Source organism: Micromys minutus (assembly GCF_963924665.1).
Source record: "Micromys minutus genome assembly, chromosome: 25".
Taxonomy (NCBI): Eukaryota; Metazoa; Chordata; class Mammalia; order Rodentia; family Muridae; genus Micromys; species Micromys minutus.
Window position 1 is genome coordinate 22,449,858 of NC_137960.1, and position 26,156 is coordinate 22,476,013.

Here is a 26,156-nt window from a genome sequence, read left to right on the forward strand (position 1 = left end):
CTATGATGGCGACTAATGTGGGAGCTTCGCCCAGGTTTTGGAGGACAGGCGCTCTTGTGACCGGCTAGCCTAGTAAGGAGATAGTAAAAGCCGCCGATGGGGGGAGCAGATGTGATCAGACCAAGGGAAGTTTGGTTTTACTGCCAGCAAGGCTGTCCTGGAGTGGACCCAGGGTTCCAGGGAGCTTGTAAAAATGAAAGAATCCACCCAGTGTCCTTCTGCAGAGGGCTGAGATTGTCTGTGTTTGGAATTGCCCCACAGCTCTGGGATTTAAGGGATGGATTTAAAGGCCAAGTCGAAGCAAAGACTCGGGCACGAAAGAGGTGTGGGGACAGGTCTGGGATCTGGGATTGGTTAGGACGGAAGCAAGCAGAAGGGAGATACCAGGGCCCAGAGTCCATCCTGTAGGACTGCTTTAACACCAGGATGCCTACAACCTTGCAGAACATATGTAATCAATCCTGAACATACTAAGGTGGATGAGCTGTACAGTTTAGCTACAGGATGATATTCAAACTTTTTTCCAACGTACTCCATGAAGCTCCACCGCTTCCTCCCTTCAAGAACACTGGGTCCGGGCATGTTCGATTGCCTGTACCTGGACTCTTGACAACTCCTGGGCTCTGTGGAATGTCACCATCTATGGTGGTGTGTGAATGTTTGATTTCCCCAGTTTGTGGACTGTTTAGAAAGGACTAGGGGGTGTGTCCTTGTTGGAGGAGGAGTGCCACTGGGAGATATAGGCTTTGAAAGTCCAGAAGCCCACGCCAAGCCTAGCCTTACTCTCTTCCTGGGAAGTGCATCCAGGGGTCCAAGGTTCAGGCATCTCAGGGCTGACCCACACAGGGTTAGAATGCAGTGAACGGTCCCGTGGGTGTGGAATCATTTAGGCAGGTGGCTTTTTTGGCAGGTGCTCAACCACTGAATCATAGCCCCAGCCACTTTAGCCTTTTTTTCTTAAGTCAGAGTTTCATGTAGCCCACACTGGCCTCAAACTTGCTTTATAGCCCTGGATCCTTATACTTTGTGTTTCTTAGCTCCCCACTGTTGGGAGAGCAGGACTTATTTCTTCCCCTTCCTTCCCTCCCCTCCTTTCCCTTCCCTTCCCTTCCCTTCCCTTCCCTTCCCTTCCCTTCCCTTCCCTTCCCTTCCCTTCCCTTCCCTTCCCTTCCCTTCCCTCCTCTCTCTCTCTCTCTCTCTCTCTCTCTCTCTCTCTCTCTCTCTCTCTCTCTCTCTCTCTCTCCTCTCCCTCTCCCTCTCCCCCCCCCCTCTCTCTCAAGATAGGGTCTCATTAGCCCAACTGTTCTTTTTGGATCCTTTTACCAAGAGTTTCCGTTCTCGCTAACCTGTTCATATGGAACTACTGGCTGATCCGTCCATGCCATTAGCACTCCAGGAAGACTCAGCTTAACATCTAAGAGGACTCTGGGTCCAAGAGCGCTGGTTTCCCGATGATCCTGTCAGCTGTTTCTGTGCCACAGAGCTGTGGCTCCCAGCATGCCTGTCACTTCTCTGAGCTCAGGCGGAAGCAGGTACTTCCCTTTCCATAGGATAGCCTTGGCACTGTGTGAGGTTCCCACAGACTGTAAGGAGCCTCTTTTGGCCACCAAAAGGCTGGAAGTCACTGTGGGGCAGCCTCTGTGGTTCTCTTGGTGGCAGCCACCCGCCGGGCTTGCTGAGTCCCCAGCATAGCTCTCCAACACTGTCAGTAATATCTGTCCTTTCTCTCACTTTGAATATGGCTTCTGTTACTCCTCCTTGCTGCTTTCTGTGAGCTAGAGAAGTCCATAGAGTGAATGGCCTTTCCCTGCCCTCTAGAATACACAGCGCTGGTGCCAGAATTCTTGGTGGTGCAGACATGGGGTAAGTGATGTCTGTAGGACAGTGCAGTCCACATTCCTTCAGCAGACACGGGGTGTAAATGCTGAGCAGGCTTCTTCAGTGTTGGGACTGCCATGGTGACAAGGGGTGCTCTGAACTATCAAAATACTACCTGTCCTGGAGTTGCTATGTTTAGGGAGCTGTCTTAGTTTGGGTTTGCCACTGCTGTGAAGAGACACCGTGACCAAGGCAACTCTTACAAAGGACAACATTTAATTGGGGTTGCCTTACAGGTTCAGAGGTTCAGTCCATTATCATCATGGCAGGAAGCATGGCAGTGTCTAGGCAGACATGGGGCAGGAGGAGCTGAGAATTCTACATTTTGATCTGAGGGAGGCCAGGAGGAGACTCTTATTCTATAGGCAGCTGGGAGAAGGGTCTCTTCCGCCTTGGGCAGAGCTTACATAGGACCTCAAAGCCCACCCCTACAGCGACACACTTCCTACAACAATCCCACATCTATTCCAACAAGGCCACACCTCCTAAGGGCCACTCTCTGGGCCAAGCCTGTTCAAACCAGCACAACGGATGATGTAAAGGCCAGTGAGGTAGCTCACAGGGTCAGGGTGCCTGCCGAGAGCCCAAATACCTGAGCTCAACATTCAGTTCTCGCATGGTGGAAGTTGTCTTCTGACTTCCACAGGCTGCTTCTCCCCGAATAAGTAAATAAATGTAATATAATTTAAAAATAATGTATATTTAATACTAATAAGCAGAAATCCCAGAGTGATGGTGCATGCAATGATCCCGGTACTTGGGAGACAGAGGTAAGGAGATCAGCAAGTTCAAGACCAGCCTGGGCTACATAAAACTGCATATCAACAAAACGAACATATTAAACACCCCATCTAACATACTCACAAGCACAAAAGGAGAAAAAATAAACCAGGAAAAAAAGATCTGAGAAGTTTCACGGGGAGGGATCCCTCTCTGTTATTAAAAAACAATTACTTTTTATGGTGTGTGTGTGTGTGTGTGTGTGTGTAGCGGTCAGGGAGAGAGAAAGAATGGAAGAGAGTCTTTGATGTAGTCCAGGCTGACCTAGAATCTTCCCACTTAGCTTCCTGAGAAGTAAAATTGCAAGCACATGAACCAGGACAATCGGGGATTTCCAGTGTTTAATACTGTGGCTCCACAAGGCTTCACGAGGCTAGTGACAACCGAACACACTGAGAGAAAGGTTTGGGAGAGCGTGCCATGGGATGTCAGAGGGAAGCATGTTCTGCTAATGGGGAACAGAAGGTCATTCGGTGAACCCATGTGGCTAATGCATGTACCACATCAGTGTTAAACTGTTAGGAAGTAGAGAGTGTACTTAAACCCCTGGAAATCTCTGGTTCTATTCTGACCTTTAGCCTTCTCGACTGTCGTTCTGAAGGGAAATTCCTCATTTGTGATATTATACCAAGTGAAGTGTCTGGTCCCTGAGCAGCTGGGACTCGTCCCTGGAGTGGCAAGCCTGTTGAGTATGCATGGCAGTGACCCTGTGCCCCTGTGTTTCTAGAATGTCTATCTTAATCATCTCATAAAAGCTTTCAACAAGCTGTGGGGTGAGCAAGACAGCATTGAGCGTGTTCATACCCGTTACACAGATGAGAATGTAGACTCCTGGGAATGCCTGTCCCAGAGCAGAGACTCAAACCCATGTTCTCTGACGCTGCGGGCAGTGGCGTATCCCTGGTCCACCAGCACTGCCCTCTGTAGTTGGTGTCGGCCTCCAGGGGCTTTTATTATACACCACCACAGAGTTCTCTTTCCTCACAGTTTGTGGGTCAGAGCTAAGGTTAAGTTCTTGACAGAGTTCTCTTCCAGGTCATCTCCCTGGTCCCCAGGGGGACGTCTTCCTTGTGCATCTTCCTGTGTCCTTCCTTCTGTGTGTTTCTCTGTGGTGACCTCAATATCTCCTCCTCAATTCCTCTCCAGTCAGGGTCTTGTGTATCCCAGGCTGGCCTCAAACCTGAATGTAGCCAGAGAGGACTTAACCGCCGGTTGTCCTGTTCTTAGCCTTCCAGTGTGTAAGCCACCACCCAGTTTTTGCAGTGCTGGGAATTGAACTCAGGGCATCTGCAGTCTAGGTAAGCTCTCACCAACCGAGCTATTCTCCCAGCCTGAAATTTCTTACAATAGCACTCATACGGGTTAGAGCTACCTTAGTGACTTCATTTTAACTTAATTACTACTTTTGAGGTCTCAGCTCCAAATATAGTCACATTTTGAGATGCTCAGTGTGAGGGAACATAGCTGAACACACAGCAGAGTCCCTTGTGTGTAGTCCTCTGGGGGAGCCCGTGTCTTCTGGCTGCTACCACAAGTCCCAGAGAGATCCCTTGAGTAAGGCCAAGTAGCTGTCTAACAACTTTCTCCTATCTCAACCTCTGCTTTTTTTAAAGAAAGATTTATTTATTTTATGTATATGAGTCTGTAACTGTATTCAGCACACTAGAAGACAGCATATGATTCCATTACAGATGGTTGTGAGCCACTGTGGTTGCTGGGAATTGAACTCAGGTCCTCTGGAAGTGCAATCAGTGCTCTTAACCACTGAGCCATCTCACCAGCCCAACCTCTGCTTTTTGAAAAAAATACTTATTTATCTATTCATCTATCTATCTATCTATCTATCTATCTATCTATCTATCTATCTACCTACCTACCTACCTACCTACCTACCTACCTAATCTATCTACCTACCTCATCTATCTGTCTGTCTGTCCGTCCATCCATCCATCCATCCATCCATCCATCCACCCATCCATCCATCCATCCATCCATCCATCCATCCATCTATCTATCTATCTATCTATCTATCTATCTATCTATCTATCTATCTATGGGAGACAGGGCCTCATGTAGCCCAGTTGTCCAGAACTGTGTGGATGGCTTTGAGCTTCTGATCTTCTTGACCCCACCTTCTAAATGCTGGGATTATGAGCATACACCACTGCTCCTGGTTTATGCTCAGCAGTGGATCGAGGAGGTCCTCCTGAGTAGCAGGCAAGCCTGCTCCAACTGAACTATTATACCTCCACAGCCCCTCAACTTCTATTTTTTTTTTTTGTGCAGCTGATTGGGGGCCTGGTCCTGTCGGTGGGGATCTATGCAGAGGCGGAGCGGCAGAAATACAAAACCCTTGAGAGCGCCTTCTTGGCCCCAGCCATCATCCTCATCCTCCTGGGGGTAGTCATGTTCATTGTCTCCTTCATCGGGGTGCTGGCTTCCCTCCGGGACAACCTGTGCCTTCTGCAGTCGGTAAGTGGCTCCTCCCATCCTTCATCATACGTAGGCAGTGGTTCTTGGTGTCTCTAAGAAAGCTGAAGGGCCTGTCCCTCCAGGCCAGCTCAATTCCTTCTGCTTTTCACACAATCCAGCTGCCCCAGCACAGTTCCTGACCCAGTAGTCTTTGGAACAAAGTGGTCCAGGCCTGTCCTGGCTACTTCACATCAACATGTGCATCTGACTTGAATACTGCTGTTACAGAGATGCTGGGATCTCTGCTCTCCGTTGTCATGGGAGAAATGGCAGTCAGCTGAAAGCAAGCAAGGCCAGGGTGTGGGGGTGGGGTGTGATGAGTCATCTGGCTCACACAGCCAGGGATCCTTCACTGCACCACCGGGCAAGGCTAGGCAGTCTGATTTGTCACCTCCTGCTACTGTCATCCTCGGGCCCAGAGTCTTTATTGCTGAGCCCAGGGCATCTCTCTTGGGCACTCTGGTCGGAGTCCCAGTGCTCCGGAGTACCTGCCTCAGCTCACACGTCCATTAGATGGTCATAGTCAACACAGCCCATCTGTAGCTGAGGGACAACACCTCAATTCTGTGGACACTGGGTGTGAAGGGCCACTTCCTTTGTTGTACGTGTCTTTACCTCCGTAGCTCCACCATCCCTCTGAAGGAATATCTTTATAGTCACACAAGCAGGGTCTTGGTACTGCCCAAGGCTGGAAGTTGCTAGAATCAATGTGGTCAATATCTATTAACCCAGGGTGCTGCCGTGGGCAGGGAAGATGGATGGTTCCCTTTAGACTGACTAAAAAGACAAAGTTAGGTGACCTGGGAAGTCAAGGCTCTGTATCATAAAAAGGGTGTGGGAAGGCTGAGGCAGGAGAAACCTCTGGACAGGAGAAGGGGGTGGAGTGTGTATCCTCCAAACTTCAGGTACCCCCTGGTTGACTAGGAAACCTCTTCTGAGCTGTTAGGGGTGCGGTGGGGTGTCAGGGACTGGAAGCGCTGCCCAGGCCTGCTCCCTCTGCTATGTCAGAGGGAGGAAGACTACTCTCAAAGTGGGGAAAGAGCTCACTGTTCCTCTAGACCCCACTGAGGACCCCTGGGAAAAACACGGAGTGTCTGCCTGGGGCAAGTCAGTTCTTCTCTAGGTTCAAGCCTTCTCCAGCGCAGTCCTGTGTTATCCAGGAGGGCCCACAAGGCTCAGTTGATCTCAGTGCAAGTGCGGAGTCCCTTGAGCCTTCCCACCAATCCCCCAATGGATCTCTGCTTCTTGTTTTGCAGTTTATGTACATCCTGGGGATCTGCCTGGTAATGGAGCTTATCGGTGGCATTGTGGCTCTGATCTTTCGGAACCAGGTAGGCCTTTGGGTTCATCACTGGTCCTATGTGTACCAGCATCCACCATGTATGCGCTGGGCTATACCTAGGGCTCTGCCGTGGGCAGGATAGACAGATGGTTAGGTGAGCTGGGATAGCCCAGGACGAGCAGCTCCTGAAATGTGCACACACATCATGAAATGTGGCTGGGAGAGCAGAGGCAGGCGGAACCTCTGGGCAGGCTGGCAGCAGTAAGGGTGACATGGGAGGCTGGGGCAGTCATCCAGAGAAGAAGCAATGGCAGCTCAGATGGAAGTGAGGGCAAATGTCCCCAGATCACAGATGGTGGGTTTGATGCGTGTTTTGGATCAGTATATACAGATCAGCTTGAGTGGGCAATGCCTGATACCCAAGACCTGGCAGTGTCTGCAAAACGAGGACCCCATAGACTGGCACAACTCTCTCCCCACTCTGTGGTGTGTGTGTGTGTGTGTGTGTGTGCGTGTGTGTTCTGTTTTCTAAGATAGAGTCTCTATGGTCTGGTGGCTTCAAAGTAGCTATGCAACAAAGATGTACTGCCTACGGTTGTAGACTTTTTTTTTTTTATCCCAAGCCAGGTTTCTACCCCGCCTCTGACCATTTAGTTCCCAGATGAAAGAACATTATTATCTACAATAAGCTTTAAGCAGCACAAGATCTGGGCAGATACTTACCCTCTATGCTATTACTTTCCTATCGATAACCCCGAGTTATTACTTACTACATTTCATCTGGGCTGCTGTTAAGTCCTATTGGCCCATCTCTCTGTTCCTCCTCCACTTTCCTCCCCATTGTGATTCTCTTTTGACCCCCTCTCCTCTGACCCCCAAACCCAGGAACCTTAAACCCCACCTGTTTTTCTTCTTCCCAGCTATTGGCTGTCAGCATCTTTATTCACCAATGGGAAAAACTTGTGGGGGGCAAGGCCACATAGTGGCTTTGGATCTCTGTGCAATGTGGACTCTGGGCTCTAGGGCAGCAACCAGGTCTTGGGAGCCTTCATTTCAGCATTACAGAATACAGCAAAAGACCAAACTTCAGCAACCTACTGCCTGCATCTCCCAAGTGCTGGGATTAGTGATGTGTGCTGCCTGCACCCCAGGTTCTTACATTGTTAGTTTGGTTTTCTGCTTTCTTTTTCCCTGTTTTTCAGTCCACCTATTCAGAGCTGGCGGGAAGGAGGTATTGGTTCACTTCCCAGCAGGCTTGAGTAGACAAAGGTATTTATTACAGTCGTGTGTAGAAATGCTTTTGTGTGTGATCAGTTCTCAGTTGGCCACTGGCCTTGCAGGAGTTTAGATTAGCACTTTCCTGTCTGAGCCCTCAGGCTCATGGTCAGCACCGTTTGTGGCTTTAATAGACCTGTTCCTACCAAATGAGCTAGCCCTGGTTCTACTGTGCCTCTCTTAGGCTGTCAGATTTCATGTGTCAGTGCTTTGTAGGTCAGCTGGGGACATGACATCACTTCCTTTTTTTAAATGAGGGGTGAGCTGAGTAACAGCCACTGCCTTGGGAGCCTCTAGGGACCTTCAGGCCTCACAGTTCAGGAAGTCAGGGCCTGGGTCACAAATGACTTTCTAGTTATTCCCACACCCTATGGGCCCTATGGGCCCCATGGCCCCTGAAATGTATGCTTCATCCTGTGTGGAGGAAGTTCAAGACTATCTTTCAACTCCTTAGTACGTCTGAGGCTACCTCAGCTACTGAAAACCCTGTCTCAAAACTAAGCATGCCAAAGACCAGGTGTGGTTTAATTTCAGTACTCAGGAAGAAGAGACAGGGGGATGTCTGTGAGTTTGAGGCCAGCCTTGGCTACAAAATGAATTCTAGAACAGATAGGGCTATGTAGACAGACTCTCAAAAAAAAACCAACCAACCAACCAACCAACCACCACCAACAAAATCCCAGTGTCAAAGCTGTAGTAAAGGATGCAGAAGTCTTTGGGAGAAGGTGGCCACAGTTGAGAGTTTGAACTATGTAGTGAGTACCAGGTTAGACAGAGGTATACAGCAAGACCCTATCTCAAAAAAGCATTCACAATATATTCATCATGACATTTAAAATTGTTAGACTATAGCAGACCTAGTGACCCACACCTGTAATCCTAGAGGAGTAATCCTTGAAGGGCTGAGGCAGGAGGACTGCAACTTTGAGGCCTATGTAGGTTACAAAGTAAGTCCCTATTTTAAAAACACTTTAAAGAAAAACCTGAAGCTGGGCATGCAGTGATGCTTTTTTAACCCCAGCATGTGGGAAGCAGAAGCAAGCAGGTCTCTGAGGTCGAGGCCAGCCTGGTCCATAAAGTGAGACCCAGAGAAAACCAAAAAAAAAAAAAAAAAAAAAAAGCATTGATTGATTCTCTTTATATAAATATATATGTATATATATATATTTTTCTAGATCTCAAATTCCTCTCCCTTCCCCCTCCCTCTCTGTGATATGCAGAATGCCACATTGAGCAACAACAAAGCCAGCAGCAACAACAAAAACAAATCGCTATGCATGCCTCTTCTGGCTAGAATGCAATGTGATTTTGTAAGACCGGAGCCAGGCCAGCACTGAATATGGGGGAAGGAGAAGCTACTGGAAGCTACTGGGTGGGGGAGGTGTCGGTGAGGAGGAGGAGGGAGAGGGGTGGAATCAGGGGAGCAGGATGAAGAGTGGAAGAGGAAGGGGAGGAGGGGGAGGAGTGGGGATAGGAGGGTGCCCAAGTGAATTACTTCCTCAGGAGAAGACAGGTTTCTTCAGCCATTGGAGAACAAGTTCAGTGTCCAGCACCATGGCTTGCCTGCTCCTTCTGAGAGTCTGCTTTGTGGTGACAGCCAAGCACTAGTCACCAGGTCAGGTTCTCAAGGAGAAGCCTGACATGGCCAAGGCCAATTAGTGAGAGGCTGATGCTTATATTCGAGAAGAAACTGTGTCCCTGAGTCAGATGAGGCAGCTGCAATCAGGGGACCCAACAATCAAAGCCCAGTGGCTCCTTAGTCTGTGCATATGTGTAGATCGTGGTGATGAGTTAACTGGAGGCCAGCAGAAAAAAACTCAGTGCCTTGACCCTGGGCACCGGCATGGGACCTGGTGACCCCGAACCTGACTTGTATTCGCCATACTTAATTTTGTCCTAGCTTGCCCTAGGTTTCATCATGAAGGTACCAGGGATATCAGAGGCGGCAAAACTGAGCAGAAACACTGGAGGGCCTCGGGCTATAGCTGGTAGGTTCCCTAGCAGAACAAGGTGACTGCAAGCCACTTTCTGTCTTGATCAGAGGATGTGTTGGTCATTTCTGATGCCAGGCCAGAGATTTGCAGGCAGCACCACCTTGGTTTTCTTACCCTGCTGTAGCATTACTAGGATGTCTTGAAATTAGCAGCAGGAGAAAGCTGGTAGTTCCACAGTCCCCTTGGCTAAGCACCTGAACCTGAATATACATCCCCCATCCCTCCAGCCTGAGGTCTCAGAAGCTTTGCACAACCTGCAGGGACCCAGAGCAATTCTTTCTCCAGAGGGGCTGGATCCTAGGGCAGCCAGCCTGAGGGACCCCACTATTGGGTCCCTTCACGCTTGTCCATGTGGGGCTGCACCACATGCTGTGAGAGGCAGAAGCACCTGAGGCTAGAAATGCAGATCTAAAGGCAAATTCTAGAAAAGAAGGTCTACATGGCTTTACCTGGTGGCTTAACACACTTTGGAAGTCACGTGGTCTTGGATGTTTGCTTGCTCTGGGTCATGTGTTTCTCTGTGGCCTGTGCTAGCCATACTAGGGAAAGGCAGCTTGCTGGCGGAAGTTGCTCCTGTTGGTGTGACCTAGTTGAAAGCTGGGTCTGGGGACAGTGGCATGGCTGGCCTTTGGGAGTGGAGTTCCCACCCTTTATGCCCTGTCCCCACTGGGGCATGGCCTCTGACTGATTCCAAGTCCCTTGAATCCTGCATGTTGAGCACTGCTAACCCTAACAAAGCATTTTACAATCCAGAAACCGCACAACCTAAGTGCATCATGGGACTTTGTTCCTTCTCCCACCTCTCTTCAATGGCCACAGCCCAGGGTCCTCCTCAGTGTCCCACTTATGTTCCCAGGACACACACTGCACACACCATTCCAGGGGCAGTGCAGGTTTGCAACAGCCAGAGCAACTCCAAGAACTACCTTATGTGAGCTGGTGGGGCCCAGGACCCTCCACTTCCCACGTGTGGCCAGAGAGGTTTCCCGCAGGGCCTTCTTTGCCAACAGGGCTAACACAGCTCACTAGATAGAAATAGGGTCCTTGTGGGTATGTGGGTCTGCTTGGTCTGTTGGTCTGTCTGAGTATGGCCAGCACATACCATACTAGCTAGACTTATCAGGAGAAGAAGGGAGGAAGGGAAGGAGGGAGAGAGAAAATGCAAAGACCCCACTAGCCTACCCAGGCCACTCTGCCTCCTGTCCTTATCTATCCCCGAGGGAAGAGACTCCATGGAGACCTAGGATGGCTGAGGGAGGAAGGGCACGGTGAGACAGGTCTCCAGCCCTGGTGCCTAAAGAATGGAACAGCCCTGTTCCTGCCACATCTCTACCCTCCTGGCATAGGCAAGTCTAACGGTGGTGTCACCCACAAGCCTAGCTCAACCAACGAAACCCCTACAGTACATCATTCAAAGCTGCTGAGCTCATTCATTCCCTGCCCCACTCTGGTGGCAGACAGACCTCACCCTGGTGTCCTGTTTCTTATTCATCCCCACTCCACCCCAGCCATCTGGCCTGTCACCACATTCCCCTAGAGGAGCAGGCAGGCAGAGTTGGAGGGGGAGGTCCAGCTAAGAGCTGGCTGGTTCTGCCTGTGCAGCCTGGCTGACAGATCCACTCAACCTTTGCCCTGGGGTTAAGGGCCAGACCTGTGAAGGGCTGTGTGCTGATAACCTTAGAGCCTCTCCTAGAAGCCTGTGGCTTCTCTTTCCTTTGGGGTCCGTGCTGCTGCTGGTAATCATGGGGTGAGAGTGGGGTCCTCCAGGCTCCCTAGCCAGTCTCTGCCTTCACCTGACTCTGAGTATTACAGGTCTCAGGAACACCCGAGTCTAGGCTTCTTAGCTTGCAGTGTGGAGTGTGGTAGGCAGCTGGGGGACCTTGGACGAGGTGTATTGGTCTCAGGGCTACAGGTGTCTCAGGTAAGCTCCAGGATGCTCACAGGAGGGGCCACTGTTCTTGCAGGAAGTCCTATGGGCAAGCCGTGAGCCTTATCACCCCTGGGAACTGAGGCTTCATCTGTGACACTCCTGAAGGATCTGTTTCCCACATGCAGAGTTGTCGGTGTTACCAGGACCTACCAAGTGATCAGCATCCACAATCACTTTTGTGTGTGGGGGGGGGTAGTTCAAATTCCTGACACCTCGAGAAGGCTGACTGTATTTGCCTCCCTACTTTGTGGATGAGAAAGGGGGGCTTGAGATTAAGAGATGTACCTGGGATCCCGTAGCAGCAGGGGCTGAGCCTTTGACTACGACACTTGATGTTTCTTCTCTCTTAGCTTAGTGTCCCCAGGGTTGGTTCACCAATGGGAAACTAAATCCCAACAGGGCCTAGGAGCTGGTCCCCACCACCCGCAGTGTACCTCAGGGCACCTCCCCCAGGAATTGTCTGGCTCATCTGTCCTATACCAGAGCCAAGAATGCCCCTTTGTGCCCAGTCTCTGCCTCTGCTCTGAAAGCTTCAATTGTCACAACAAGCCCGTGGCTAGGCTGCTCACTCACCGCCCCAGCAGTGCCTGCTGTGGGCGCTTTGTATTCCAGGGATCACAGCCCGGGCCCGAATGGGAGAGGGTGGCATTCTGGCGCTCTTCCGGGTAGAGATTGGCCACTCCCAAACTGGGAGGAGTCTGTGTGGCTTGAGGGCCAGAGCACCAAGGGATGAAGAAGGGCCCGTGTAGGGTGTCAGAGGTCTTGGGTTCTAGTCTTGCCCAGCCTGCTCTGTGACCCGGGGTGAAGTCTGTCCTCTATTTCCCCTCTTCTCCCAGCCCCTTGGTCTTCCCCCCCTCCGGGGGGGGGGCTCAGTTTCCTTTATAAAGCAAGAGGTTGGGGGATGAGAGCGGAGAATGGGCTGGAAAACCAACGGAAGGTTCCAACTGGGCAAGGGAGAGAGTATAGCCAGGAATTGGAGGGTTGGGGCCCAGATCCAGGGCACTGCTTCAGAGCTGGAGCCCGGCAGGTCGGCCTTTCAGGACCTGGACCTTGGAAGCTTGGGAAATGGAGGTGTGTGGGCTGGGCAGTCCCGGGGGTTCCAGGTGCGGTGTGGAGGGGACCTTCTGCTCAGGCAGGTAAGAGCTGTTGGCCTCACCTCTGTGCTAACCTGGACCCCTAGAATAATCTGGGGCTGGCCTCTGATGTGTGCTCCTTTTCCTTGGCAATTTCCCCTTCTGTATAGACCATTGACTTTCTGAATGACAACATCCGGAGAGGAATCGAGAATTACTACGATGATCTGGACTTCAAGAACATCATGGACTTTGTTCAGAAGAAGGTGACTGGGCAGCGGGGCACGAGGGACAGTGGGGGACCTCCAGTACCCTTGCTCTGAATTCAAGCTCTATTCTAGAGAGTAGGGTGAAGGGCCAGCTAACTTGTCCATTCCCCATGCAAGTAGCTGGTCCACAGATGGCCCTTCAAACATGGGAAAAACTCGTTGGTCACTTTACAGAGTCCCAGTGCTCATGCCATGTGACAAGGATGTCCTTTTGGGACTGGCTGGCCATATCCTGGTGTCCAGTCCCCTGAATCTAGTCCGTCTAGTGTGGAGAGCTCACTTTAACAAAGATGGGGAGAATATTCTCTCCTAATCCCAGCTTCCTCCACTGGACACCGGACAAGACCCCTCCCTTTTCTCTGACGCATCTTTTAACGTGGCGATAATTGTGTGTCCCCTTGAGACACTGTCTCTCTTTCTCCAAGGCTCAGCCCAGCATGTGGGTGCAACAGTCACAGTGGGGCCACCCTTTTCTTGGGCTTGTCTGCCTCCCTCTTAGTCTCCAGGCCTGAATTTCTTGTCTGCACCCTAGGGCTGACTCTGGTCTCTCCCGGATAAGGACTGTGTTGGTGGAGTCTGGTGGTTGGGTGTGCCTGGTCCGCTGTGCAAGCCTTCAGTGGGGGCCAGCCTCACCACACCCTGGGCCTTTGGCTCCATGCCTCTCTGTAGAAGAAACAGGTGCAGCTCCTGGGAGATTCTTTAGTGCCAGCAACATTCTGCCAACTCCAGGCTGGGAGAGTAGAGTCATTCTCTGGGTGGATGCTTTGGTTGGAACCAGCCCCTGGCTGGTCCAGGGGGGTTAATTTCTCCTTGGGCCATAGGAGGTGACTAATGCTTACTGGGCCTTGTGCAGAATGCTTCATACAGGGCTTCTCTTATCATCAGAGCCCAGCCCACCAAAGTTGGCATTGCTCTTTCTAGTAGATAAGCCTCCAAGGCACAGAGAGGGCGACAGCCTTGCCCATGGCCACACAGCTGGAGTGGTAATGTGGGGATTTGAACATGTATCTATCTGCAGCAGAACAAATGGCCCTCGTTCAACATAACAGATGGGATAGGCGTTTGTGGAGCCCGAGGGGATACGGGGCACTGTGGAGACTTCAGAAGGGTGCCCAGGTTGTGTGTACCACATCCTATGACGCCATCCTTCACATCCCTACCCTGAAACAGTCCCAGAGCCCTGTTTTCTCTGGCTGTGATCGGATCTTTTACATGCGGCTGCTGTTCCCTGGACTTATCCCTCTGCTCACTGGCCGCCCCACCTGCTCCTGAGACGCAGCCTTGTTTCTGCACAGGACCTTTGCACATGCATGTTGACTGCCCTCTCCTTGTTCATGTTGCAGCTGGACGGTCATGTTTAAAGCTCCCCCACCTCCCCATTTCCCTGTGCCCGGGAACTCAGCATCCCTTCCTAAGAGGTCATTCCCCTCCCCAAGGTAGTTTTGGAGTTGTTCTTTTGGGGAGGGGGAGCATCTCACCCTGTAGCCCAGGCTATACTAGAGTTCACCATGTAGTCCAGGTTGGCTTTAAACTTGTAGTGTTCCTCCTGTTGGGATAGCAGGCATGCCTGCATGCTTGGCCGAGGTTCTTGTCACTTAGCCAATACTCTTGTCTCCCCAAATGATTGTACATTGTCTGTGCTGAGCCCAGAAGGACACTGTCCCAGACAGACCCTCTAGAGAACTGTTCTCTGTCCCCCACTCCATCCACGGGTCCCAGTGCAGAGAATAGAGGTAGGAGGGAGAAGCTAAGGGGAGAGCCTATGGTAGGTATTCAGGTCAGGGTGAAGCAGGGCTTCACCAGGCTCTGGCCTCTGAGGCTGTCTTCTCCAGTCAGACCTTTGCCTCAGGGCTTGAATCTGGAGAAGGTGCAGACCAGTTGCCAGGGACAGACTTCCCATCCTGTGTCTGGTCACCGCCTGGTATCCAATGGAAGTGGTCCAGCGTTGCTGTGCAAGCTCTCCAGAGTGGAGAGCTCACTCTCTTCTTCATGGGCGCTCTTGACAGCTCTGACCTAACAGAGTATGGCCTCATGGGGTCCTGCTACCCCCCCCCCCATCCACATACCTCATCAGCATCCTTTCTTAGCTCTTGCTTCCTGCTGTCTGACCCTGACCTTGGCAATGACCACAACTCTTCCTTGGTGCTTTTCCCCTCAGTTCAAATGCTGTGGCGGGGAGGACTACAGAGACTGGAGCAAAAACCAGTACCACGACTGCAGCGCCCCTGGGCCCCTGGCCTGCGGGGTGCCCTACACCTGCTGCATCAGGACCACGGTAACCACGCGGGCTGTGGATGTGGTGTCACCCCGTTTGCCAGACACTGCTCTCACTCTGCCCAAGTGGAGCAGGCACTGGGATTGGGCAGATGGTGGTGGCTGGGGCTGTGCTTCCCTTAGCCCAGGGGCTCTGGCAAGGGGGAGCTGCGTGGTCATCTTCCTCTGTGAATGTGTGGGCCTGGCCTTTGGTTGTAGTTACTCCGTCCTTACAACCACTTTGGGGGGCCCTGTTTGGGGCACTGTTGCTTTAAGCCACTTAGGGGGACTTGCCTAAGGTTGGCAGGGCTGTGCCAGGCAGCAGGGAGCCAGAGCGCTCAGCAGGGACAGCAGGCTCTATCCAGTCCACCGAGTACATCACAGGCGCTGGGAGCCCCGGCAGCAGAGCCTGGCCAGAAGGGATGTGGTGATGTAAATGCCAGCCTCCACTTTCTCCAGCAGGAGCCTCTCGGCTGTCACTTCCCAGTCATCTGGGATGCTGAGCTCTGAGGTCACCACACTTGTCAGTTCTGATGTGTGACAAGTATGTCAGGAAATGCCCAGTTTCTGGACTGAAGAAGAAAAGAAAAGCCTAACAGTTAATCCCCTCCATACATACCCACACCCATACATACACACGCATACTCTACACATCACACACACACACACACACACACACACACACACACATATCACACACACACATACCACATATCACACACACCCCACATACACATCACACACACACCACATACACATCACACATACACACACCACACACACAATATACACTGTACACCACACACATATACACACATATATAACACAACACATACACATCACACACACACATACACACACACACTGGAAGTCTCTTGTTGATGGTTTCAACAGCTGTGCCTACCACCCCTGTCTGTTACCATGGAAACGGTGTGCCTGTGGGTGGGCCTCACCCAGAGTCTGGAGCATCGCCAAGTGAAGTTGCCCTGTGAAAGCTGGGGTACTCTGCCGCTCCTCTCTTTGTCATTGCACCAGTGGCACTCTGGTCTAGTGGAGGCGTCTTACATATGCAGAAACCCAAGCCGGATCCAGGCTGGACCTGGGGTTCTACCTCTCCACTATGGACCCACACAGTGATAGGCATTGTCATGGGGCCTACTTGGGAAGGAATTGATGGGGGCTAGAGCCCAACCATAGAGTCCCCAGGGATAAATCAGTCAGCAGCAAGAAGCCCTGGAAAGTGGCCCTTTTTTTATGGAGAGGAACTTCTGTGGTGAAGCCAGCTTTGAAGGGGCAGGGAAGCATGGCCAGTGGCCCAGTCCTGCCCTCAGGTAAACCGCAGCTGGCAGGGGCCCAGTTGTGGTTTGAGCAGTTCCTTCCTGAGAGCCAGTAAAATGGGAACAGCTTGGCTCAGCAGTGGGGTGCCACAGGGGTGCCTCCAGCTAAGAGCTCAGACTGCTGTTGGTGGAGGGCTGATCCCCTACAAGAACTCCCAGGGGGAGGGGGAGGGAGATAGGGGAAGGAGGGGGAGAGGGGGAGGTGTAGGGGGTTCTTCACTGGGCATTTCTTGGAAGTGGATGTTGAAATACAGGCTGGAGCCTGATTCTGGGGTCAGGAAATCTCAGTTTCATCCACACCAAACTGTATGCCCGCCCCTTGGGTCTTCTATTAATTAAGGCAAGTCCTTCAGATTACAGCCTATAGAACTGTGGCTGATGTGTTTCTGTTTCAGACAGATGTTGTCAATACCATGTGCGGCTACAAAACAATCGACAAGGAGGTAATAGCCCGGAAACTCTTTGTCCCCAGAAACGGTGCTCCCTCTGTCCCCAAAAATGGTGCTCTCTTTGTCCCCAGAAATAGTACTTCCTCTGTCCCCAGAAATGGTGCTCCCTCTGTCCCCAGAAACGGTGCTCCCTCTGTCCCCAGAAATGGTGCTCCCTTTATCCCCAGAAATGGTGCTCCCTTTATCCCCAGAAATGGTGCTCCCTTTGTCCCCAGAAATAGTACTCCCCCTGTCCCCAGAAATGGTGCTCCCTTTGTCCCACTCCTTAGCTAATGGTGGGTTTATAGCGGAGAGTTCCTGGCTACTTAGATTTCCCAACTCTCCTTAGCTGTCAGTCACAGAAGGGCCCAGGGAGCCAAGAGAGGTCATATGCCCAGGTTGCAGAGTACCCACTCCAGGCAGGCTTATCTGATGAGGTATCATGCCCTTTCAGGGGCTCCTCATATGTTGCCTGCACAGCCCTGTTGTTGACAGCTCACACTGGGACCCAGGAGTCCCTGGGGAGGAGAAAGTCCTTCTTGGGTGTCTGGGTGCATCAGCTTTCTGGGCAAGTCTATGTTGCCCCAGCTGACCCGGAATTTGCTGTATAGGCTAGGCCATCTCAAACTCACAGAGATTCTCCTGCCTGTGTCTCCAGAGGGAGCAGTAGGGCTAAAGGTGTGAATCACTGTGCCCAGTTATTTTCCTTCTTTTAATAACCCATGGGGCCCAGTTTGTCCTGCTCATATGTGCAAGAGGGTAGTGCAGTTCATAAATGATGCTGCTTTTTAATAATCTGTACATGAAACAGTTTCATGACAGGGGTTTTTTCACTTGTGGAAAAGTGTTACATAGCAGTTCTAGAAGCTTCAGTGTGCAGCCCCTGGTGGCGTCTGGGAGGCATGTGGGCACACTGCTAGTTCCCAGCAGTTCTCACCACCAGAGGGCTACTTCGGTGTCCCCAGTGCTGTCTCAGGAGCAGTACTGGGGAACCCAGGGCCACCTTCCCATGCCGATACTGTTCTCCCACACAGCGCCTGAATGCGCAGAACATCATTCACGTGCGGGGCTGCACCAACGCCGTGTTGATATGGTTCATGGACAACTACACCATCATGGCGGGCCTCTTACTGGGCATTCTACTTCCTCAGGTGAGCAGTCCATGGGTGCAGATGAAGCCAGGTTGAGTGATGAGGGACAGATGTTCAGAGCCCCTGGGTGGGGGTCTGGGGTCTGGAAGGAGAGCCTCTGTTGCTCCCTCTGCACTGGCTCTGCCTTCAGTCCGACGGTGGGGTTGGAGTGACTGATTATCACATCTTCTTAATGGCGGAAGTGGAAACCGGGGCTTCGAAGGGTGAAGTGAATCTCCCAAGGTTCCCCTGGATAAGGTGTGGCAGAGCTGGGATAGAGGCAGGAGCTGTGCTAAGCGCAGGGGCAGGAAGTCTCTATGTTTCTGAGATGTGTAGAAGGTCCAGCCTGGGGCTGCCCCAGCAGCGGGGGGTGCTGGGATGTCTTGATTTCCCCAGCCCAGTTCCCAGGGAGGGAACTCCCAGGGAGGGATTGCCCATGTGCTAGCGGGCTGTCACCGTCCCCCTCTGCCCTCAGTTTCTTGGTGTGCTGCTCACACTACTGTACATCACCCGAGTGGAGGATATCATCTTAGAGCACTCTGTCACGGATGGATTGCTGGGACCTGGCGCCAAGCCCCGCACAGACACAGCGGGCACTGGATGCTGTCTGTGCTATCCCGATTAGGACCTGGCCTGGCACAGCAGCCCTGGCCGGACTGTACTGAAACGTGCATCCAAGTCTACACAAGGTGGACAGGACCAGCTGCAGCGCCTCTGCCCACCCGTGGCACTGACCAAAGCCCAGGATGCATGTGCCCGTGTGTGCTGTCTGACGGCCACTCCTCCCAGGGGAAAGCTGAACCCTGTGGGATCCCAGGGAACAGGGATGGCCCAGATCCAGTTCTGAGCCCCAGAAAAGGAAACTTAGGGGCTCAGAGTGGGCTCTTTTTATTCCTGTCAGTGCCTTGGCCAGTGGTCATTATGCCCCTTCAAGGGCAGTTTGCAGTGATTTATTTTTAAGGAGAGAGGGAGTGTATCTGTTCCGTGGGGCAGGAAGTGCTGGGTACAGCCCCGGCACACTGCTCTAGATTCGAGATTGGACCGTGTCTCAAGTTCACAGGTACCTTGAGTCCTCTGTAAGGCTCCTGCTTCGCCCACCCATTTTCTACATGATTTTTTTTTATATAACCATGTTTTGTATACAATTAACATGAGTTTCTGGCTACTCAAAACTAGCCACCCCCAACCCAATCTCATCCCTCCCAGTCAGATCATTAATCCAACAATAAAGATGTGGTTTTTGGGGTGGTCGTTTATTTGTGTTATTTGGAAGTCTCTTGTTGGGTTGAAAGAAAAGCTGCCTCGGGGTGAAGATTGGCATAGCTTGGGGCGCTTGAGGCCAGGGAGGAAAAATGGACAGTATTGGTATTTCATACACTAGGGGAAACTGAGGCTGAATAAATAGTAAGACATAAGGCTCCACAGGTAGAGAAATGGTTACACGGAGAAGTAGCTGAATCTGGGGCTCGGGAAAGAGAATGGTACCCACAAGTTTAGCCGTGTTCTAGAAAGTAGCCTTGGTAGGACTCTGTAGACTATATACAGGAACCCATGCCAAGCAAAGCTTGGTGCTGGGTGCCCCCTGCTGGAGACAACTGGCTTTGCAGGAACAGTCAACCCTTCCCGGGTTTCTAGGTTTTCCGTGAGATTTTTAGGGCACTAGATATAAAACAAGAATCTCAAATCCAGCTAAGCCTGGGGTAGGAAATCCCCCTCACCACGGGGGCTTGGGTTCTGTACGAGGAAAGGTGGAGGCGGGGCTTTAAAAAGAGCACCATGACCACGGACAGAAACATCAGAGGCCAGACCTAAACGTTTAGCATAAATGACAACTCCTTTGATGCTCACAGCTGTTTGCAGTCATCTTAATTGTGTTGCTATGGAAGCAGAGGCACAGTTAAGTAACTCGCTGAGGCATGGGACTGTTTATGAAGAACCTCCACTTGAGTTGCGTCTATGTGTAGACTCCTGGGTGTGCAAACCCAGGCACGGCTGGGGCTGCTGCTCTCACACTCCCTATGGATGTTTCTGCCTATCTCCCTTTGGTTGTGGAGACAGAGTCTCATGTAGTCCAGGCTGGCCTCAAACTCACTGTGTAGCCGAGGATGACCTTAAACTTCAGATTCCTGTGCTTTGTCCTTGTGAAAGCTGGAATGACAGGTATGTCCCCTATACCCCGTTTATGAAATTTGGGGGCTGGAACTTCTTCATCTCCTTGGCCCCACTGAGCCCCTTTGATCAGGACACAGGGCTGGGTGGTGAGCCTCTGGCTCTGGCTCCAGCCATCTCAGAATCTTTCTGTATTCAGAGGAGACAACAGATCCCATGGAACAGCAGCATGGCTGAGACACTCGGGGGACTTAGAACCGGAGCCTGGTGACTCTTTGTCATTCTCTCTGCCACCAGGGATGGAGGTTGGTGCCTAAGCAGGTTCAAGTTCCTATATGCTCTCTGACCCACAAAGCTGTCTCTTGCCTCTTAAGAAAAACACACAGGGAGAGAGCTTTTCCAGCCAGCCTCGGGGCTCACCTACTATGGCACCTTTTTGTTACCCAAAGCCAAGGACACCATCTCACCACCTTGTCTCCCAAGAATAGAGAATCACCTTTAAGGGGCGGCAGAGATGGCTCAGTGGTTAAGAGCACTGGCTGCTCTTCCAGAGGCCCTGAGTTCAAATCCCAGGAACCACATGGCGGCTCACAGCCATCGGTAATAAGATCCAACGTTTTCTACGGGTGTGTCTGAAGACAGCAACAGTGTGTTCTTAAAATAAATAAATCTAATCTAAAAAACAAAAACAAAAACAGAATAACCCTCAAGACTAGTCCCTTTCTTCACCCACATGGGCTTTAGTTTTGAAAATTTTTGTTACAAGAAAAATGCATTCAGGGACACTGGCTTCCTGTAAAATTAAAAAAAAAAACCTCTTCAGAAAAATTCCTTTAGAAATATGCACAGCACAAGTAACTAGTAATTTGCTGGACATGGGGGATGGTGCATTCCTGTACGCCAGCACTCAGGAGGCAGAGGCAGGAGGATTGTGAGGTCAAAAACAAAACACCTATGTAGAACTGTCCGGTGTCCCTGTCGCCTCTTTGCCTTCCCTTCTGTGGGCCAACATAAACCCTTTCTTAAGTTGCTTCTGTCTGATGTTTTATCGTAGCAATGAGAAAGGTAACTGAGATGGACCCTGGTATTTAGAGGCCATGGCATCAGGGATGCAGTTTAAGATGGTAAACATATTTGTTGCCCTTGAGACGACCTCCTAGCCTTTGCCATCCCCTCACCTAGATCCCCCCCAGCACTGCCTGCTGCCTCCCAAGGCAGCCCCCTCCCCGGCTGCTTTCTGGCTCCATGTGCTCCTCAGTCTAAAGCCTTTATTAGACGGGACTCCCCAGAGCTCTCCTTAGGCTCTGGCGACTTCCGTTTAACATAATTATATTGAAAGCCATTCATTTCTGTGTCCGAGTTGTATTCTGTTATATGGACACACCATGGCTAGTTAGTTTTTGCATTTGCCAATTGATGGGCATCTTTACCCTTTTTTGTTCTGAGAGAGGAGAGGCTCATTACGTAGCCCTGACTGGCCTGAAACGTACTGGCCTCACACTCACAGATGCACATGAGTTAAAGATGTGTATTGCTGTATTCAGGGACAACTTTATTTTGCTATCGAAACGAACATTTGCATATGTATGCAACAACTCATACCTGAGCTGGAAAGAATGCTCCGGAGCTAAGGGCATTTGCTGACCTGATTTCAATCCCTGGAATCAATACAAATGGGAGGAGAGATCTAGTTCCTGCCAGTTGTCCTCTGACCTACATTCACAAATGTATATCATGTGCATGTATGCATACACACACCACACACACATACAAACTACACACACCACACACATACACATACACCACATACATACACCACACATACACACACACACTACATAAATACCACATACACACACTACACACACCACATACACACACATACTCACACACACCACACAAATACACATACATACACATACACACCACACACAAACACACACACCACACATACACACTTACACACACCACATACACATACATACACACCACACACATATACACATAAACACATACACATAAATGCCACATACACACACCACACACACATATCACACACATGTACATACACACACACCATACACATTCACACACATACACACCCACACAATAACACACACACTAATAAACTGAATTTTTCATTTTCATATTACTGAGTTTGGAGAACTCTTTCTATATTCTAGATATAAGCCCTTTATTATAGATGTATAATTTGCAAAGGTTTTCTCTCAATCTTGGTTTTGAACACTGTTGCTCTTGTAGAGGAATCAGGGTCGGTTCCCGTAACCACACGGTGACTCATAGCTGTCTGTAACTCCAGTTTCGGGGGCTCCAACATTCATCTGGCCTCCGAGGGCCCCTCCACACGAACACATACAGATTAGCAGGCACACACATATAAGTAAAAAGCTCCCTGCATGGCACACGCCTGTTGCCCCGGGTACTGAGCCCGAGGTGGAGAGAAAGCTGAAGCCTGGGAGTTTGGGAGCAGCCTGGGTAATGCCGAGGCCCTGCTTCTTTAGAAAAAGAAAAGTACTTTTGTGACAGTCCTCCTGGTCAAGCAACCGCAATCTGAGGATAGTTCTACTGTGCCTTCTTGCCAAACAATCAACCCACCGGTGTCCCCTAAATGGATGGATGGGGGTGGAGTCAGGAGAATCTCAGCTAAGTATCCAGCCTCTCCTTAACACCTGCAAGACAAGCTCTGAGCTGCTCTGCCTTAATTGCAATTGGCCTCTGGGTGGTTGGAGTACGTAGGTTGGGGACTGGAGCTCCATCTATGCAGCCCTGAGTAAATCATCATCCCTTTTGAGCGAAGATTTTCTAGACTTTTGCAGGGAGGAACAACCACACTCCTGTAAGTAATCTTTTACCTTTGCTTTTTAAGGCAGCCCCCAAAAAACCCTCACTGGTTCCCCGGAATGAATTTTGGTGAAATTGCGCCTTGGTTTGTCCTTGCGACCTTAGGAGGGAGGGTAGATGTTACTGGTGTCTCCCTCTGGGGAGGACTTTTACCGACAGCCTTCGTGTGGTCAGGCCGCGAACCTTTAAGTTGCACTTAAGTGTCTAAGTACCCTACAATGCCTGTATTGTCTAGCAGGGATGACCGCTTAACCACAACTTCACGGATGGAGCGCCAGTCCCCACCAGCCCCTAGGGGGAGCCGAAGTCGCAGTCTTGAGAGCCCAGGGACTCAGAAAACAAAAGCAAACAGTAGAAATAGCAAATAGCCATTAGATGGCGCTGTCCCACCCAAAGGCCAGTGCTCGGCAACTGCGCTCCGCCTCCTCCTCACCCAAAAGGACAGACCTCAGGTGAAGAAGGTTAAAAACATTCCAGCCACTGGAGTGTAATGGAATCTAAATCAAATAACTGTTGAGACCTAGTGGCCCAGGCCTGTAATCCCAGCACGTGAGAAATGGAAGCAGGAGGCCTAGAAATTCAAGGCCAGCCTCAGCTACACTTTGAGTGTGAAACAAGCCTGGGCTAGATGGGACCCTATTTCAAAAACAAACTGTTGACTGCATGGATGCATAGACCAGGGAAAGGAGGCTATTGTGCCTGGTTGTTGTGTAGCAGTGTGTCAGCCAGGACAGAGGCCTCACCAAAGTCACATAATCAGGAGGAAGCAGAAGAACCTTGAAGGCCTTCATAACAATCCTGTGTTTCCTCCTCTCACCACCCTGTCAGGGCACCTGGAGAATGAAGTTTCTCTCAGTCAGTGCAGCCCTGGACCCCCATCACCAGGTAATCACTAGGGGGAAGACTGGCCTTTGGGTATTCCTCAGAGCCTGGGAAGAGGAGGCTGAGAGGGGCGGGCTTTGTGTCAGAACGCACCCATGGGAGTGTGTATTCACCTACTGACAGGAGGGTGGTCCTCTTTCTCTAGCCAGGATGACAGGGGACTAGATATGGAAGGAGGGTGCTCAGTACCTGCCCTCCCTGCACTGTTGCCTATGGCTGGATGCAACACACACACACACACACACACACACACACACACACACACACACACGTGTGCATGCAAGCATGTGCACTTGAACATCATAACAAAGTGGCCAGTGGCCTTACATTGCTACTGAATTGCTTGTCAGGCCCTGTATCCCCAACTTACAACAAGATTTTAATCTGCTCTGTGTGTGTGTGTGTGTGTGTGTGTTGTACAGTCACAAAATAGCCTCCAACTAAAGGATGATGGGCAATGGTTGGAGCACACAGGGATGGCCCCAGGGGCTTCTGGGATACAGTGGGTTAGTTGCATCCCATCTCTGAGCAGCAGAGGACCAGGCTTGACACACAGGCCTCATAGCCTTGCTAAATCTTTGTCTCCCTGTGAGCGACTTTCTCCTCTCCCAAGGAAGCATCTGAGGTGTCTAGGTGTGATAGTTGCACACATTAAGATGCCTTTATATGCTATCTGCACTCTTCTGCTGGCTGAGCTGCCTGTCCTCATGATTTGAATATGAGACGTTGCTCACAAAGGATCACATGTTAAAGCTTTGTGGTTCCTGGCCAGTGTACTGTTTTGGACAGTGCTGGAAACATTAGATGAGGCCTAACTGGAGAAATGTTCTTGGAGGCTGCCCCGTGTCCTAGCCTGGTGTTCCCACCCCCATCTGTTTCCAGGCTGCGGTGAAATGAGCACTGTCCTTTGGTGTATAGTCCCACCAATATGGTGATCTGTCCAAGTGCATGGGGCCAAGCAGTGGTGATCTGAGCCCTCTGAAACTGTGAGCAAAAACACGTCTTTCCTCGATTAAGCTCTTTTCTCCTATATGTGTTACAGTGACAACACCCCTTGCCTGAAACAGTCTCCTAAGGAACAAGAGAATGCTGCTTCTATTAAATGAGGGTCATGGGCTGGGGAGGTGACTCTGTGGACAAAGACTTGCCCTGCAGGTGTGAGGATCAGATCCCCAATCACACTCAAAGTTGTGTGGATGTGGCTGTCAGCCTGTGACCTCAGAATATGGGCAACAGAGATAGGGTATTTCCAGAATAAGTTGCGCGCACACACACACATTCACACACATACACACACATACTCACACTTGATCAAACTTGTGCATCCATGCGTATGCAAACATTTGTTCATGAAGACAATATGGGCACACATGTGCACAAGTGTGTGCACAAGTGTGCACAATTCAGGGTAGAGGACAACAGTCAACAAATAGTATAGTATTTCAATGAAAATTAGACAGGGGCTAGGGAGATGGCTCAGTGGATACGACATTGGCTGCTCTTGCAGAGGATGTGGGTCCTGTTCCCAGAACCCATGTCAGGCAGCTCACAACTGTCTGTAGCTCCAGCTCCGGTGGACCCCGGATCCGCTACACTCTTCTGGCTCCTCCTGAACACACATGCACGCATAGGCACAATTAAATATAAATGGATATAAAAAAGAATAGACCGAAGTGATTGAAAATTTACTGTAAGACATAGAGGACCAGCTGGAGAAACGCTCCTGGCATCTAAAGGGAAAGGATGCGGTGAGGACAGAGCATCCTGTGGCAGGTGCTCCCTGCTCTGTCAGATACTCCCGATTAAAGAAACCTTAGCCATAATAAAACTTGTCAAAGAAGTAGGTTCTTTACAGTTTTTAAATTGTATTTTTTTTATCCTACTCCCCCCTCCACCTCAACCCCCCTCCCAAATACTTTTATGTTTTGAGCCATATGGCTGCTGGGAACTGAACTCAGGACCTCTGGAAGAGCAGCCAGTGCTCTTAACCTCTGAGCCATCTCTCCAGCCCCTCAATGTGTAATTGCTAATATGATATATGGTGCTTACTGGTGTTGCTCTGGGAAGGGAAAGTATTACGCTAAGGTGTAGAAAGCAATATTTCAAATTCATAAGTCCCTGAGGGAGAGAGAAAGAAGATGGGGGCCCAGTGGGATCTTAGCCTTAACTATGTGGTTTTGCTTGCTTGCTTCTTCTCTTTCT

At 50.7% G+C, this 26,156-nt stretch overlaps 1 protein-coding gene across 1 annotated transcript in view; it reads left to right on the top strand.

Annotated features, from left to right (window-relative positions):
* The window catches only part of TSPAN15 (tetraspanin 15), a 41,243-nt gene extending 21,931 nt beyond the window's left edge, over positions 1–19,312 (top strand). The window contains exons 2-8 of the mRNA XM_080937913.1: positions 4,945–5,130; positions 6,387–6,461; positions 12,855–12,950; positions 15,112–15,228; positions 16,939–16,986; positions 18,006–18,122; positions 18,577–19,312. Coding sequence (XP_080794039.1) covers positions 4,945–5,130; positions 6,387–6,461; positions 12,855–12,950; positions 15,112–15,228; positions 16,939–16,986; positions 18,006–18,122; positions 18,577–18,726 — 789 coding nt within the window. The 3' untranslated portion in view covers positions 18,727–19,312. The remainder of the gene's footprint in view (positions 1–4,944; positions 5,131–6,386; positions 6,462–12,854; positions 12,951–15,111; positions 15,229–16,938; positions 16,987–18,005; positions 18,123–18,576) is intronic.
* The last annotated feature ends 6,844 nt before the right edge of the window (positions 19,313–26,156 follow it).